The following is a 16903-nucleotide window of genomic DNA, read 5'->3' as shown; positions in this document are numbered from 1 at the left end:
CACAAATACACCCAATAGATTCAATGTAATTTCATGTTACCTTGGCCAGAGATGTGCTTTGCTTTGGCTGCTTTCTTCATTTTCTGCAAGATTGTGCGGTCAGAGTCCAAGGCCTGTTAAAGGAAAGAAAAAATAAGGGTATCACCAACAATGAATTCACATGAAGATTTTACATTTATGCATTTGATAAACACCAGCACAGTTTTCAAACAGGATTAGTGAATATGTAAATTTGAACAATAAAATACTGCAAACTTTTCCCTTTAGCTCATAAAGTAGAGCATGGCACTAGCACTGGAGAGGTCATGGGTTCGATTCCATGGGAATATATATACACTGCTATTCAACAGTCTGGGGTCAGTAAGTTTTCTTCTTCTTTTTTTTGGAAAGAAATTAATACTTTTATTTAGTAAATACACATTGTATTGATCAAAAGTGACTTAAAATGTTACAACATTTTCTATTTCTACTTAATGTTGTTCTTTTGAACCTTTCTATTCATCAAAGAATCAAAAAAAATTTAACACGATTTTTATTTTATTATTTTATGACATTTTTATTAAGAAGAAATGTTTCTGAAGAGCAAATCATATAGAATATTAGAATGATGTCTGAGGGATCATGTGACAGTGAAGACTGGAGTAATTTATGCTAAAAGTTTTGCTTTGCCATGACAGGAATTAATTACATTTTAAAATATATTACAATAGAAAACTTATTTTACATTAAGAATATTTAACAATATTAAAGTATTTGTGATCAATCAGCCAAAATTGAGCCTTCTTTCAAAAGCATTAAAAGATCTTACCAACCCCAAACTTTGAAAAGGTACCTTGAATTCAGTGTAAGTCAATTTGCATAAAAGCTTCTGCCAAATGCATAAATGTAAATGTATTTTCATTCCAGACCACTTCAATTTGTTTAAACCGTGTTGAAATACACACAAACACAAGGAAACACACATACAGGGGCACAAACAGAACTTGAAACGGCTCCTTACAGAAACACATTTCCTGTTTCAAAAATAGCAATTACATGCAATCATGAAATGATTATGAAATAATGAAAGACCCAGAGAGCTTGCCCTCTGAAACTGGACTGCTGAAATTACACCTGCTACATTTTCTATACTAAAATCTAATCTAGCTACATGAATTATGCAACAATTGAGTTACTATAAGGCAGCAAGTAGAGCATGAAGTCTGATTGTCGTGTCACTAAATAAACAAGAGCAAACAAGGAAAAATTAATTAACAGCTTCATAGTTGCTTGTTTACAGCCTGCCATCTGAGAGCATGATACATTGCGGCGTGTGGTTCAGAATAGTAAACTGCGGTGAAGTCTTCAACAGTTTGGCTCATTAAACCATTTCCACTCACCACAAAAGTGTAGGGCTCATGTTGTACAATAAGAGAACGTGTGTTGCAATATGGGGCTCTATAAACAAGATCCCAGACTTTATTTCATAGTGTCGCAACACGCCTGAGTTTGACAGTCTAGTTTCTTCATATCTGTAATGGGAAACAATATTTCCTGTGGATGTCTGTCCCAATTATCCCTCCCTTCATTCAGGATAAACAGTTTGTTCCTTAGGGTGGAGAATAAAACCCTGCAGAATTGTAACACTTCCCTATAGCTCATATCCCATCAGCATAGCCTTAAACAGTGCCCATCTATTTAGCCACAGGTGATTTAATCACATTTTTACAAAAAGTCTTATTAGCCACAAAAGAAAGGTTTGGGCTTATGACTTGAGGGAGTCCCCAGAATGCCTTTGGCAAAGACATTTGTTTGCTCCAGTTAAGAAAAAAATTAAGAGCAGCTGCCATGTTTGTTACGTGCCACTGAAGATCAAACTGAAAAGTCAGTCATCTACAACAGTGCATTTAATAGACAGTGTAATGCAGCACTTGTTCCAGGTCACACAGCACTGCGAAATGTAAATCAACTCAAAACAGTGCTTTTACTATCACACCCATATCATATACCCATAAATCAATGCAAGGAAGTACGACATTGCACATGAGCTCAATGAAAACAGTAATTAAAGACTGGAATACACTTTGACATGTTATAAAGTCATAGCTATGTGGTCACTTAGCTGTTCTGAGTGTTAACACGCTGCTATGTGGTTGCTAGTGTATTCTAGGTGGTTGTTAGATGGCCACATTCACACAGGAGATGAATATGTCATGTGTTTGAGTTTTTAAAGTGAAACAGAAGTTGTGATATTTTCTTTTATTTTGTGACGTACACCCGAATGTAATGGATATTCAGTCTATCTATCGGTTGTTGATTGGATTTTGAGATGTTGGTGTTGCAATCAAAAGTGGAATGTTTTTGTGCTAATGCTTTTAGAACATTATTAAAGACTTGATAACTTTGTAAGAACATTCCATTAATGTTACAGGAAGTATGTTTTTTTCATAACTTTGAGAGAATCTTACCAGAACATTAGCCAAGGTTCTGAGAACATTCCCTGGTAGCATGAGACATGAGCGTTAGCATGTAGCGTATTGGAATGCATAAATGTGTTTCTTTCTTTCTTTCTTTCTTTCTTTCTTTCTTGTCATTGTTATTATTAACAATGAGATAACATCAGAGCAGCCTTCAATGTAAAAGTGCAATAAGAGTGCATAAAGTGCAATAAATTCAACCACTTTGTACCAGACAAACAAACAAACAGCAGAGACATAGGGATTATTGTCCATATGAAAGAAATACTGCAGATGTGAGATATGGTGTAAATACTGCAACAATGCATAGTCCAGTTCCCAGCTATATTGCAGTTGCGTAGAAAAAGAAGTGTGGTGTATGTGATGGGCTGGGTTCAGATTAGAAGAATGTTTGTTCGTCAGTCTCACTGCACTGGGATGGAGGCTGCAGGCCAGTCTGGTGGTTCTGGCTCTGATGGCCTGGTATCGTCTCCCTGAGGGCAGCAGGAGGAACAGGTGATGTGCTGAGTGCGACTGATCTCGCAGGATGTTATGCACTCTCAGCAGACAACGGAGCGAACAGGACAGTAAATATGGGTGTCGATCCTAAACATTGACTGCTTTCACAACATTCATGTCCATAAGACTGTTTATTGGTACTGTGTGTTAAGTTTAGGAGCGCATTTTCAAAGACTCTACACAATAACTATGCAGAAAACTGAGATTAACTAGATTCTTTGTTCTCCTTAGCCTTGAAATCAACTTCCTTTTAAAAAAATATCTTAGTTTCTATGGAGACTTCTTCCTGTTTCAAAGCCGAGGACCTCGGTCTCTGACACTCATGTCTTATCTTGCTGTTTTTATTCTCTAAGGAAACAGGCTTGGCAAATGGCAGCATAAAAGGATTATAAGCAATTAATATTCATTGGTGTCACACATGATAGTGTGAAGAGGAAAATGTAATTCACTGTTATTAGTTCAGAGAGCCTGTAATGAACTCCTCAAACAGCACGATTGAGAAACACTTTGAGTGTGATCTCAAATAATCTGACTTGACAACCGACACTTATCCCTTATCTTTGGGGATCCCGAAATGAAAATGCTGGCATTATTTACTCACCCTCAAACTTGTATGATTTCTTATATTCTGTGGGAAACAAAATGAGAAACTTATCGCAGAAGCTTCTACGTTGATGGGATTTTCAACGCAAAATTTCCAACTCAAATTTGGACTGTTCCTCACACAAAACAAAGTTCCTCACAAAAAAAAAAAAATCTTATGGCTTCAGGAGACATAGAATATAGTGTACATGTTGTACGGACTAGTTTTATATGCTTTATGTTGTTCTTATGTTCTTTTTGTAGCTTTTTATTTTTTTGCTAACAGCAAAAAACAGTTCCTTTAAGTTAAGCAAATAGGAAATCATCACATTAAGAACAGCTCGTTTTACATCAAGGATGTTTGACTTTCTTAACTTCAGCCCTTCCAGTCAGCTCTGTTATGTGTACACTGGGCCAATAACAATTCAACCGTGCGGTGGTTCACCTGGAACAGCATTCCATGCCGAGATTCACATTCCCCTGACTAGGCTTAGTGAGAATTCTGTACTCAGCATGGCTAACCTCACTTCTCTTTTGTTCTTTATGGCAGTGATGTGCCTGGCCCTTTAGATTGGCTTTTGTGTGCATTTAGTGCTATTACATGAAAATGCTTGTGAAATACCCTGCAGCACACATAGGATAGAACAAAACAAGACCAGCCATAAATATTCAGGGTAAACAGACGCAGTGATGTTGATTCAGTAACACTGCCAAAAGAAATGCCATCCTTCTCTTTCTACCGTTGTACCTGGGAGAGAAGCATTACATTTTTTTAATGGACAGCATGGCATGTTTCTTTATGTTAGAAACTCTGTTTACACTATTTGTTGTGAATGTTGATCGCACCAATATTAAATAATATGTTAATATGGGATACTATAATATTATAACATGATAAATAAAATTTAGTCTGCGACCCTACAGAAGACAAGCGGTTTAAGGAATGGATGGATGGATATCAAATTTAGAGTTAAATTGATAATTTACCTGAAAATGTGAAAAAATATAAAATAATATCTCAAAATGGGATATAATATTATGTGCAATATATATAATATACTTTTTTTGTACGTGCCATATAATATGGCATATAACATTTAGAATTATGAGGATAGTTGTGAAAAAAAAAATATATACAAATATTTTTTCCTATTAGTAAAACTGCAAATGTTCACATTTTATAATAATTTTCTCACATCTTAATATAGTATAATATGTAATATTGTAATATAATATAGGAAATTAAATGGAACATCGGATGCCAATTTCCACAAGTTGGTATGATCCTTTAGGGTCTTTATGAAATGTCTGCAATATACTTTGGTTAAAATTCCTCAATGTTCATGTAAAACAACACCCTTTTTACCTTGTCAATAACACCTCTGTTGACAGCGACCCGTTTCGGTGCATGTCTCTTTAAATGAGACACCCCACCCCTCTCTTCTGTGTTAATTGCTGCCTTGGACTCTGTATATGGCTCGGAGGTGGTCTTATTCAAATAATAATAATAATAATAATTTGTTACATTTATATAGCGTATTTCTGGGTTTACATGGAAGGGGGGAATCTCCTCAACCACCACCCATGTGCAGCATCCACCTGGATGATGTGACGGCAGCCATATTGCACCAGAACGCGCACCACACAGCAGCTTATTGGTGGAGAGGAGACAGAGTGATGAAGCCAATCAGTATAGCCAGCTATCTACATAGAAACTGGTTGCAAATTGAAACTAGATCTCGCTAGATGACACAGTTTCAGACTCAGAGAGCCCATAACAAGCTGGCTGCGTGTTTTCTTTTCAACTTTTCTGAGCTGGCAGACACGCCAGAACCTAACTAAATGCAAACAAAAAAGTTAAAAAAGTAAAAATTTCATCCGATGTCCCTTTTAAATTTTTTAATAAATGACTAGCTGAACAAAAATGTATCTGGTTTTCTCATATGAAACAATACCTTAATATGTGATAATATTATAATATGGCATTTAACATTTTTTATTATATAGTTCACCAAAAAAATTCCCAGTCATTGTGCAAAGCGCCAGTGAAGACGTAACTCTAATACTGTTTCTCACATTTTAATCAAAATTGTATTATTATAATTATCTTTCAGGTCCTTTTTCCAAAGTTTATTTATTTTCCTTTGGGAGAAAACAGTGTTTAAATTTATCAAAAAAAAATTAAATTATTCACCACAACAGAACAGCTTCTGTGCTAAAACATAAAAGCCCAAATGCTTCAAGTCACAAATCCACCATGAGACATGCAGTAATAATGTTTTGAGCTCTGAGGTATTTTATAATTGAGGAGCACAACCAGATGTTTATCTCCCTCTTTTGTGCTTAATGAAGCAAAGCCCTCACAATTCACTCTCTTCACCACTGCTGGTTTTCAGCTACTTAACCAAGAAGGCCAGAAGTGAAACTCAAACAATATCACACCACCATGAGTTCACTTTCTCACAGTTATTAACTGTCAACTGCAAGATAAGGTAAAAGGTGACTGGTCATTTTCCCACTGGTATTTGGGTTAGCCCATAAAAATGCAGTCCAGAAGTGCAATGACCACTCATTTAGATCAGTGGGTCTCATATAATGTGGCAAGGCATGCTATTTATTTTGTGTCCACAGTGCTCTAAAGACAGAGAGTGGTCTGAGACAGACAGACACACACACACACACACACACACACTTGTTCATAAATAGCATAAAACCCACTCAGATGAAGCTCAGCAGCATGAAGAATGCCGAGCAGGTTTATCATGAAGTCAGCAGATGTTTTATGGTATAAAATAACATGCTGATGCCACTTCCTTTGAAAAGGTGTGGCCAAGACGGGGCTTTATGACATACTAAAATAAACCAAGTGATAGTTCACCCAAAAATAACTGTTCTGTCATCATTAACTCACCCTCATGTCATTCCAAACTTGTATGAATTACTTCTAAGGAAATATTGATAACCAAATAGTTTTGGTTACCACTGACTTCCACTGTAAGTGAGACACACTGACTGAGACACTTAAAATATCATAGGCCTATTTTATGTTCCACAGAGGAAAAAGGTCATACAGGTTTTAATGACATGGCAGTGAGTAAACAATGACAGTGTTTTCATTGAACTGTCCCATCAAGTCCATAAGAAAATGGGATCCATGAGTGCGAAATCACTAGTAAATGCATCAAACTGGCTTTCATAGCATTAAGCACTGCAGTAATTGACAGTAATGCATTTAACTGGTCCCTAGGGAAACAATGCTACAGGGCTAAGTCAAATGGGTTATCAATTCCTTTTACCTATTGAATTAATTTAATTCAATTTTATTTTAATGATGCACTTGGTAGTATTATTTTAAAAAACACTGTTTAAAACTTTTTATTAGAAAACAAAAATACCGCGTGAACCTTTAAGAAACCTGAGGAAAACCCTACTATGCCTTTGTTCATCCTACTCTCCCCAAATGCTCCAGGAATTAAGATAATAGTAATATCAGGTGTCTCCATTCTGAATGAATGGGTAACTCTGCATTACTTTATACGGGAAAAACAAGGTGTGCCACAACAGCCTCGGCTACTCCTGTTGGTGCGGCAGATTATCCAAGCACTCCAATTATCTTTCATTATTCCTCTCCGGTGCCTCTGCTAATCCCCAATCTCCTCTCATTTCAATTTACTTTCGGCAACATACAATGGGAACACATAAGCACTATGTTGTGTTGAAGAGAGATAGCTGAAGTGTGTATTGGATCATCATCAGAAATGTCCAGGGAAATCTTTTCAGTTCCTGCTTTGTCATTAAGTCACATGACCTAAACACAGACTCTATTATAGCATGGGGTTCCCATTATCTCTCTTGAGGTCAGTGCAGATTAAGGCAAAGCATCTGTGTTGTCTTATTCCCCTCTCAATTCCTCCTCTTTAATTTTCTAAACTATCAGGTTGGTGGCGAGTTCAAATATTAGAAGGCGAGTGAGATTCAACATTGAATGAATGGAACAGGTCTTGTACCAAAACAGCGTTGATCACAGAGCTGATAACATTCATTATTTAAAGGGATAGTTCACCTAAAACATGAAAATGTGTGTGTGTGTGTGTGTGTTTTCAAAGAGATCTAGTGTTGTTTTACGCTCTGTTAACTTAGATAATATGGACAAAAGTCTGAGAATAAATAAAATCATACAGGTTTGGAATGACACAATGGTGAGTAAATTATTTGTGTTGTCTTATTCCCCTCTCAATTCCTCCTCTTTAATTTTCTAAACTATCAGGTTGGTGGCGAGTTCAAATATTAGAAGGCGAGTGAGATTCAACATTGAATGAATGGAACAGGTCTTGTACCAAAACAGCGTTGATCACAGAGCTGATAACATTCATTATTTAAAGGGATAGTTCACCTAAAACATGAAAATGTGTGTGTGTGTGTGTGTGTGTGTGTGTGTTTTCAAAGAGATCTAGTGTTGTTTTACGCTCTGTTAACTTAGATAATATGGACAAAAGTCTGAGAATAAATAAAATCATACAGGTTTGGAATGACACAATGGTGAGTAAATTATTATTTTTTCATTTTAGGGTGAATTATCCCTTTAAGTCATTCATATTTCATATGCTTGCCCTCCAGAGCTTCTAATAATTGTTTTGAGCAGCAGGATTTACTTCAGTGCCTGTAAATCTGCACTAAGGCAGATTACACAGAGGTGTCCTTCATTGATGAAGTCTGGTCTGAGAACAGTCTTAAGGTTATGAAGGATGAGGAATGGTTTGGATAGTGGTGGCTGACTCTTCAGAAGAAAAACCAGACCACCACTCAAGACTCTCTTATAACGCTTTTGTCCTGAACCCCCCCTGAGGCTGCGCATGTGCAAGGCAATATTAGATATTAAGGGTCCCATCCTGTCACATGAAGCCCAAACAATCAAGCATGTAATGCAGTGCACTGTTCAATTTGCATGGCTGTGTATTGCACAGGCCAGGTCATCACCATGGTTACTTCACATTCCACTATGTCACTCTTATTAAAGCAGTCATCATTCAATTGTTACCACTCTGACCCGGCTGTATGCCTCAAATTGGCACAACTGGGGGTCTGAAAATGTAGACCAATGTGCATAAAAATTAGCTTTGGTTTATTAGGAAGAGGATGACCTGTGTTGTGTCAAAATACACAATAGCAAAATAATCACATTGTTTTCAGGTCAAATACATATGATAAATACAAATTAAATAATAAACAAGTTATGTTTATAAAGCAAGCAAACAAACAAATAATAAAAAAAAAAATACATTTAATTATTTTCTTTTTTTTTTTTGTTAATGCACTAATGATGCCTCTTGGCAAACAGCAGTGAAAAAACCTCACCCAAACATTATTTTCGTTGTACAATATGATCTTCACTAACAGGATACGATCCTGGATCAGCATCCTTTGCAACATCCCTATCAACCAATCATCCCATTCCTAACCCTAAAATCAGAGGGCAATGATTGGTTCATGGGAAGGTTCTTTCAACACCAACAACAACAACAAAGGATGCGGATCCAGAAACATTATATGCTGGTTCCTTAGCTCCAAAAGGCCCATGAATCCTAAACCGGCTTTTGTTTATGCAGTTTAATAAACGCTGGATGAAAGGCACGTGCTCGTGATAATACAGCAGAAGCACGTATTGACGCACGAGGAGGGATAGGCGATAAGAAGCGCGAGATAGCGGCAAAATGCGAATTAAATATATTACTACAAAAACGGAAAGATTGCAAAGTATTCGGTGCAACTTAATGTGCAATAACGACGAGGAAATGTACGTTAACGCACAAAGAAATGTGTTACCCTTCCTCTTTCAGTTGTAGTAGCCTATATGTCACGGCACCACATGAAAACGAGAGGATACATGCCATTTAATAATTTGAACTGTTTTAAAAGCACACTGGTTATATGAATACAATAATTTTCTATATTTTAATTGAGGATTTAGCTTGAAATCACATGGTTTGTGGTGTTGGAAATAGGCTGCGCTCAGCCCAATTGGATTCAACAAGACAAAGAGCGTCAGTGTCTGCTGTAGTAATGTTTGAAGCAGTGCTCATGGAGAAAAATACATGAAAGCCAACACGTTCATTGGACTAAGCAGTTCTGCATTGAATCAAAACAGCGTAAAACAGGATAAAGACACAAAGACATAGCCTACTGAGACCTGCTGCTGCTGCTGACGGACAGAGCACATTCAGTTCATTCATAATGTTGCACAACTTAACTGTCAAAGACATAAGCGATTACAGCAGAAGGCAGCAGATGAAAGCATATTCTCATACCTCCTCGATATTGTTGGCGGAATTTCGGCAACTTGTCATTTTGGTGTAGAAGGAAGAGGTGGTGGGAGAGCTGTAGTCCTCCAAAGTCTCCGCGATGAACTCGTCCACTGATATGAACTCAGGCATTTTGAAGGAAAATTAAGAAAATTATAAAAGAAATGTTTCACAGCAAGCCCATTAAAAATGATAATATTGTCAGTAAGGAAGCTGGTGTCAAGCTGTTTGAAAAGTCACCACAGTAGCCAAGTAAAGTGCAGCAGTGTTATGTTTGGCTATAGTGGCGAAAGCGCATAAAGAGGAAACAGGACGGTTTTAGTGTTGGTCTAGCGCTGACTGTTCGATAGTACGCATGCGCAGTTGGTCAATGGTCTCCACAAAGCACATCAATGGCTGGGGTGGTTAATAGCCTACTGGTGAAACTATTATAAACATCTACTGTGGTCAGTATATTATCCGGTAGTGGAGATGGCGTTTTCAAGTGCAATCTGAAAAAGAATAATACCACCATCATGGGCCAGTTGCATAAACATAGCCATGTTAGGACTGTGTCTTAAAGGGGTCATATGATGCGATTTCAATTTTTCCTTTCTCTTTGGAGTGTTACAAGCTCTTGGTGCATAAAAAAGATCTGTAAAGTTGCAAAGACTAAAGTCTCAAATCCAAAGAGATATTCTTTATAAAAGTTAAGAGTCAGCCACACCTACCTAAAACGTCTCGTTCTAACACGCCCCCACATGTCTACGTCACGATGTGGGAAGAGTTGCATACCTGATGATTCAAACGCGAGTTTTGAGCAGTGTAGAGTAGCGCTTGTTGTTTGTTGTTTCTCCGATCACAAATGCAGACATGGTTTTATGTTTACGCAGTGCGATACGCAATGCAACGCGTAAAAAGACAGTATAAGTCATTATAATCAGTAATTATGTCCCCACTGGATGCAACAAATGCCTCGTTTGTAATGGGTTTTATTGGTTTTGTTTCGCCCTGCTGGGAGACGGCATCACAGTATGTTAAGGGGTTTAAAATCTCCATCACACGCTTGAGGTATTCGGCCAATCACAACGCACTGGATAGCTGGCCAATCAGAGCAGAGGAGCAACAATAATGTACATTATATGGAAAATAAAGTGTTTTTTGAACCTTAAACCGCATAAACATTGCATTACACCAAATACACAAAATAATGTTCTTTTTAGCAACGTCATATGACCCCTTTAAGAAGTAGTTTGATCAACTAGCAGTGTAGTAATCAGTTTACTTTTAGATTCAAATTAGATCTACCGTTTTATGTAACTGACTTATATGACTAACTTTTAAGACTAGCCTATAGTTTATGCAACCGGCACCAGATTCTATCTATGATATAAAGATATTGTAGGCTATTATGAGATATTTTTCTCTTATGTATTAAAAGTGTGCATTAGGGCCATTTTCTAAATTATATATATATATAAAGCCTATAAACGTATTAAACCGTTACAGTGGGGATTTTGATTCATCCAAAGAATCGAATCTTTTAAATCTGTTTGTTTACTGATTCATTCGGTGACTCTTTTTTGTAGGTTACACTACGCCAGTAGGTGGCGACAAGTGTCTTTTTGTGTTTGTAGTGAAACACTGAATCATTTAACTGGTTCTTTACAAACTATTTGTGCACATCCAAAAATTTTGTTCAAAATGCGATGTCTCGGTTTGTTTATTCACAGGCTTGTGTCGCTCAGATTTAAAACCCCATCGACTTGTTCGGTGAAGGATGTATTCATTCAGTAGGATCTTCAGAAATCAGTTCATTCAGGTAAATGATTCATTCAAAATTCTGATTCATTCACAAACAAAACAGTACATTAAGAGAGAACATCAGAAAACTAAAAACTTTTTGCCTTTTGATTTGAGAGTGTAGAAAAGAGCACAACATAACGTATCATTAATTAAAAAAAAAAGCCTGGAAGTCACCTATCCCAGCCGTCCCCTCTGATTAGAGTTTCACTCAGTCAGCCGCTTGCTCCCTATCCAAGACAGCCCAAACGGCCCTGCAGAGAGCCATGTGACCCCTGCTGCACATTCCCAAGCTGTTCATTCACAACTCTCATTGTGGTGGCTGGATGCCTAAAGCCCATGCACTGTAAAAATATATAGACCTACTTTAAGGTGACTACACTGAAAACAAACTCATTAAAAAAGTCAAATATAGCAAATTATTGTAGATTAATTAATTTATTCATTCATTCCTAAAAGTTGCTGTAGCTGATGGAAGCTGATAAAATGAAAGTGACAATCCAATTACAACTGAGATGAAAATAAAATGGATCTCCTGCACATCGTGGTGATGGTATCAGATTGTAGATGATTAATATATCCAGGTACCATGGTTTTCACATAGTATTTTAGAGAATACCTTAAGGTTAATTTATTTTTTGTGACATTCTGTCCGTAACACTGAGGTGTGATGATGTATAACCATAACCATGGAAACTGTGGTTATTATAAAGTGATCATTTGCATGTCCATTAGCTGCTAGTTTTTAGTTGTATTCCCATGTGACAGTAAGGCTTCATTGGTGGATTCTATATAATTATCCTTCTCTATATCACAAGTAATTATCTCACATGAGTGGGTTTATATCATGTACTCTGAGATCAGCCCAGAATCACAGAGTGCTGAAACATAATTTACTATCACTAAGGCACATGCTGTCACGTTTTATATTATTGCTCTACATGGCACAAGAACAGTTTTTTCCCACAAGCTATATTCAGTCTGAACAATTAATCTTTCATAATTATACATCGTCCATCACAACTAACATAGTATATTTATATTAAACTGCACACTTTGTAAATAACATATCTGCACACTAATAAACATATATGTACATTTATCTAAACAATTAAATTTTTTTCTATACTTCTATTTCTGTATATAGTACATTATTTAATTTTTCTTTTTTTATTATATTAGTGTTATATTACATCCCTACTGTGTTATTCCTATGTATGTCTGCACTATGTTTGTACTTTCTTCTACACTGGAAGCTCCTGTCGTCAAGTCAAATTCCTTGTGTGTGTAAACATACTTGGTAATAAAGCTCTTCTGATTCTGAGAAAACTCTCTTTTCTAAAGATGCAGGAAGCATGTTCCTGAATGCAATACACTTTTTTTTTTTATGGATGTTGGTTTCTATTTGTCATATCATCAAGTACACTGAGCAGCAGTGTCACTGAAACTGTAGCATATACTGTGACCAGGCTGGAGCATTTCATTTATCAAATTTACTACCGTGTACCTCTGTAGAATAGGCTTCTGTCAGGAACCTCAAATTGCTGAATTTTCTAGTTCTGCAAATAAAACCCTAATCTTGGAAAAAGACAAGTGAAGTTCTGACAGTCTAGACATAAATGAAAGATTTTTTCTTCTGAATGAAGGCAATGCTTTTGTTGTGTATACGTTCCATACCATATCACTTAATTGACAAAACAGTTCTAGAATACATATAAAAATAATATATTTAAAAGCAGCAGCATGATTGAAAATTAAAATTCTTAATCCTTTTTTAAAAACTCACCAAGGCTGCATTTATTTGATTAAAATTATTAATTTCTTTTAATCTTTTGAACATCAGTGTACATGGAATCATAAAGCATTAAACGGCACTGAATTTATGAAAGGCGCAGTAAGCAATTTCTGAGAAACACTGTTGAAAGTGGATCAGACTGAGCACCAAAAAACACTTAGCCAATTGCCAGTAAGGGGTGTGTCCACTAATGATGGGGGAAGGGGCTATTGCATTGCTTATTTGTGAATTTTGCTATCAAGATAGGGGTGTGATCATTTTGGGTAGGGGCGTGCTTGTTTTGGTCATTTTAAATATCAACAGTGATAGTCAGAAATGGCTTGCTGCACCTTTAACAAGCAATTGTTTGTATTGTTAAAGTCTAATTCTAGTTATTATTGCTTATGTCTTTCCTATTAAAAGTAAATAATGGCTATGTACACGTGTATAATTATTTCCCCTGTTGATCAGTGCATTTCTCATCCATTGACAATAAGCTGGCTGATGTGTGTAGGCAGGGTGTAGAGGATGAGGAAGAGGAAGAGCCCAAGGATAACCAAAATGATCAAAGCAATGATGTACTTCTTGTACTTCTTCCAGATAAAGAACACAAAGGTTTTCAAGGGGTTCACAAACCAGTTGAAGGATGTCTTGGGGCGGCTTAAAGGAACAAAAACATTTATGTAGCACATTTTAGTAAGTACACAATAAAGATGCAAACTGATATGAATATCTATATATGCACAGATAGTGTGTTTTAGTCTCTTACTTTGGTTTGTCCAGAGGTTCGGGTTCTTTGCGTGCTTTTCCCACAGGGTTCTTCTCGGCTTCTTCAGCTGTCACTAGGTGGAACTCTGCCTCTACTTTACCCTGCAAACCACATTAATGAATGAAGAGTTGGAGTCTACCTTTACAAAGTAAACAAAAGTGTTATCACATTGATTTTACTCTTTATTGGTGCACTGACAAAGTGCTTGTACCATTAGAAGGAAGGTGTTCCCACTGTTGTCCACAAACTGCAGATCTTCTGGTTTCATTTGGCTACGCTTGCTCGACTTCTTTTTCTTCTTCTTCTTGTTTTTCTTCTCTTGTTCTGCCTCCCTCTCCTCTCTCTCGATGTCCTCTTGGCTCTTTAGTTTGATGAGCGGCCACCAACCCTTCATCCTCTTGCTGCGGAAGATGGAGAAGCGAGGGCCAGCCTTGTCTTTGGCCATCTTGACGCTGCACTGCTCGGATGATTTTGATGCACGGACCATATCACTGAGACGCAACTCTATGGATCCTGGAAAGGAACTCATGTTTTTACTGACCAACTAGAAAATGTCAGTAGATTTCATAAATGAACCCTTGACTAGTAACTACAACCACTAACCCAAGAAGTCATTGGAACCGATGCGGTCATAATCCCAGACCTGCAGCACCAGAACAGCCGGTTGGCGGAATTCAGTCTTCTCAAGGGCGAAGAGGGACTCCTTCTTCTTGTAGATGATCTCCTTCTCAGTAGGAAGATAGTCAAAGTGAAAGACAAAGCGCCAGTTGAAGTTGCCTTCACCAGTGAGGGAATTAAAATGCACGTCCGTCTCCTGTTTCTCATCTTCCAGACCTTTAATCCAGCTGGTGAATGTAAAAATAATATTTTTTTTAATAATATTTTTTTAATAAGTCCATTATGCTCACCAAGGCTGTATTTATTTATAATATATAGTATTTATTTATAATATATATATATATATATACTGTATACATTAAATATAATACAATATATTTTAATCTTTTTAAAAAAGCAATCTCTTCCACTTTTGATTCAATTAAATCCATCCATGCTGAATAAAAGGTTTAATTTCTTTTAAAAACAATCTTATGGAATCCAAACTTCGTTTTTTATGGAATATTACTATTAAATTTTATATGGAACAGAGAACTGTAAAGTGGCATCAAAGAAACTTTAGATTTTCTGGGCTATTTAATTTCTTGTGTATTCTGACCCTTTAACATAGATGTCACTAGATGGCTCTCCAGTGAAAGGATTGACATCATCCAGTACGACATCATCAGTATTCCAGATGATCACACGCAGCTCATAACTAGAAACACAGGGATAATTCTCTCATTACACAAATATTGCACATAAGCTAATTATTATTCTTGAGAGAAGTGTAGAAAGTAATTTTCAGATCTTTAATTCTCTTTCAGTGTGTTTTTGGTGACACTTTGCTTTTGGAACATATATTGCTTTAGTATAATTAATGTGTGATGTCCTGATTACCTCTCTGGAAGTCTAGGTTTGATATTAACAGGTGGTGGTGGAGGTACATCCACAGGAAACATGTCAATCCACATGTGAGCATAACCCTGCCATGTCAAAGACAAGGACATAAGAGATAATGTTAAGAGATATGATTATGTACAACGGTGCGTCCCGATTTGCATACTTATGAACTATTCTATGCCATTATCAGTATAAATAGTGTGACTAGTGTGCTCACACTGAAAATTCCAAAAAGAAAAGGTGTACTTCAAATGCCCAGATGATGCACTCAATTAACCGAGAAACTAAATCAACTGTCAGTGCTTTAATAACATCCTAGAATGAGAGGGTATGCTGGATGACAAAATAACCTTATATAACTCATACACAAGATAACTGAGTACATAATGCATTGAATAAGTGTATAGTGTACAGTGTGTCATTTGGGACGCAGCTTTAGTGTTGGTTTTATTCAAGCTAACTGGCCTTGACTAAGACTGCTAACCAGTCTTTGTGTGTGTGCGATGGAGTCTGACCTGAGGGAGGCCTGGCTTTTCGGCGTTAAGCAGTGAACGGACCTCCACATGTTCAAGAACCAGAGGACATGCTCCCTCACAGAACTCTCTCATCTCCTTCCAGCGCTGCAGGACACTAAGAGCTTTATGCTCATCCAGCTCTGCATAGTCTTCCTCAGTCTTCTTATTCTTCTTCAGCAACTCTGCAGGATCCAAGTCTCATATTCATTATTTTAGAAAGCTGAGTTAAATTTCACTAGCCACACTCAGGCCTGATTACTGCCAGACCTGTTGAATCAAGATATCACTTAAGTAGAACCTGTCTGACAAAGTGAAGCATGCTTAAAGAGCAACACATCATGCCGCGATCTAAAGAAATTCAAGAACAGATGAGAAACAAAATAGTTAACATGTATCAGTCAGGAGAGGGTTATAAAGCCATTTCTAAGGCTTTGGGCCTCCAGCGAACCATGGTTAGAGCCATTATCCACAAATAGAGAAAACTTGGAACAGTGGTGAACCTTCCCAGGAGTGGCTGGCCTACCAAAATTACTCCAAGAACGCAACAACGATTCATCCATGAGGTCATAAAAGAACCCAGAACAACATCTAGAGAACTGCAGGCCTCACTTGCATCAATTAAGGTCAGTGTTCATGATTCAACAATAAGAAAGAGACTGGGCAAAAACGGCATCCATGGGAGAGTTCCAAGGCAAAAGCCACTGCTGACCAAAAAGAACACAAAGGCT

At 37.1% G+C, this 16903-nt stretch overlaps 2 protein-coding genes across 5 annotated transcripts in view; both read right to left on the bottom strand.

Annotated features, from left to right (window-relative positions):
• Positions 1-10176, bottom strand: part of LOC107566077 (arf-GAP with SH3 domain, ANK repeat and PH domain-containing protein 1-like) — a 40772-nt gene extending 30596 nt beyond the window's left edge. For all 4 annotated transcript variants that reach the window (XM_016251482.1, XM_016251548.1, XM_016251688.1 and 1 more), the window contains exons 1-2: positions 9842-10176; positions 41-113 (exon numbers count right to left, since the gene is read on the bottom strand). In XM_016251482.1, coding sequence (XP_016106968.1) covers positions 41-113; positions 9842-9967 — 199 coding nt within the window. In that variant the 5' untranslated portion in view covers positions 9968-10176. The remainder of the gene's footprint in view (positions 1-40; positions 114-9841) is intronic.
• Positions 10177-13406: 3230 nt separating this feature from the next.
• LOC107566348 (fer-1-like protein 4) overlaps positions 13407-16903 on the bottom strand; it is a 24313-nt gene continuing 20816 nt past the window's right edge. The window contains 7 exon segments of the mRNA XM_016251807.1: positions 13407-14051; positions 14161-14261; positions 14372-14673; positions 14764-15005; positions 15377-15475; positions 15658-15743; positions 16176-16357. Coding sequence (XP_016107293.1) covers positions 13871-14051; positions 14161-14261; positions 14372-14673; positions 14764-15005; positions 15377-15475; positions 15658-15743; positions 16176-16357 — 1193 coding nt within the window. The 3' untranslated portion in view covers positions 13407-13870.

This window comes from Sinocyclocheilus grahami, unplaced genomic scaffold, assembly GCF_001515645.1.
Source record: "Sinocyclocheilus grahami isolate Dianchi unplaced genomic scaffold, SAMN03320097.WGS_v1.1 scaffold3.1, whole genome shotgun sequence".
NCBI classification, from domain to species: Eukaryota; Metazoa; Chordata; class Actinopteri; order Cypriniformes; family Cyprinidae; genus Sinocyclocheilus; species Sinocyclocheilus grahami.
The sequence above is the reverse complement of the archived record's forward strand: the minus strand, read 5'-3'. Positions and strand labels throughout refer to the sequence as shown.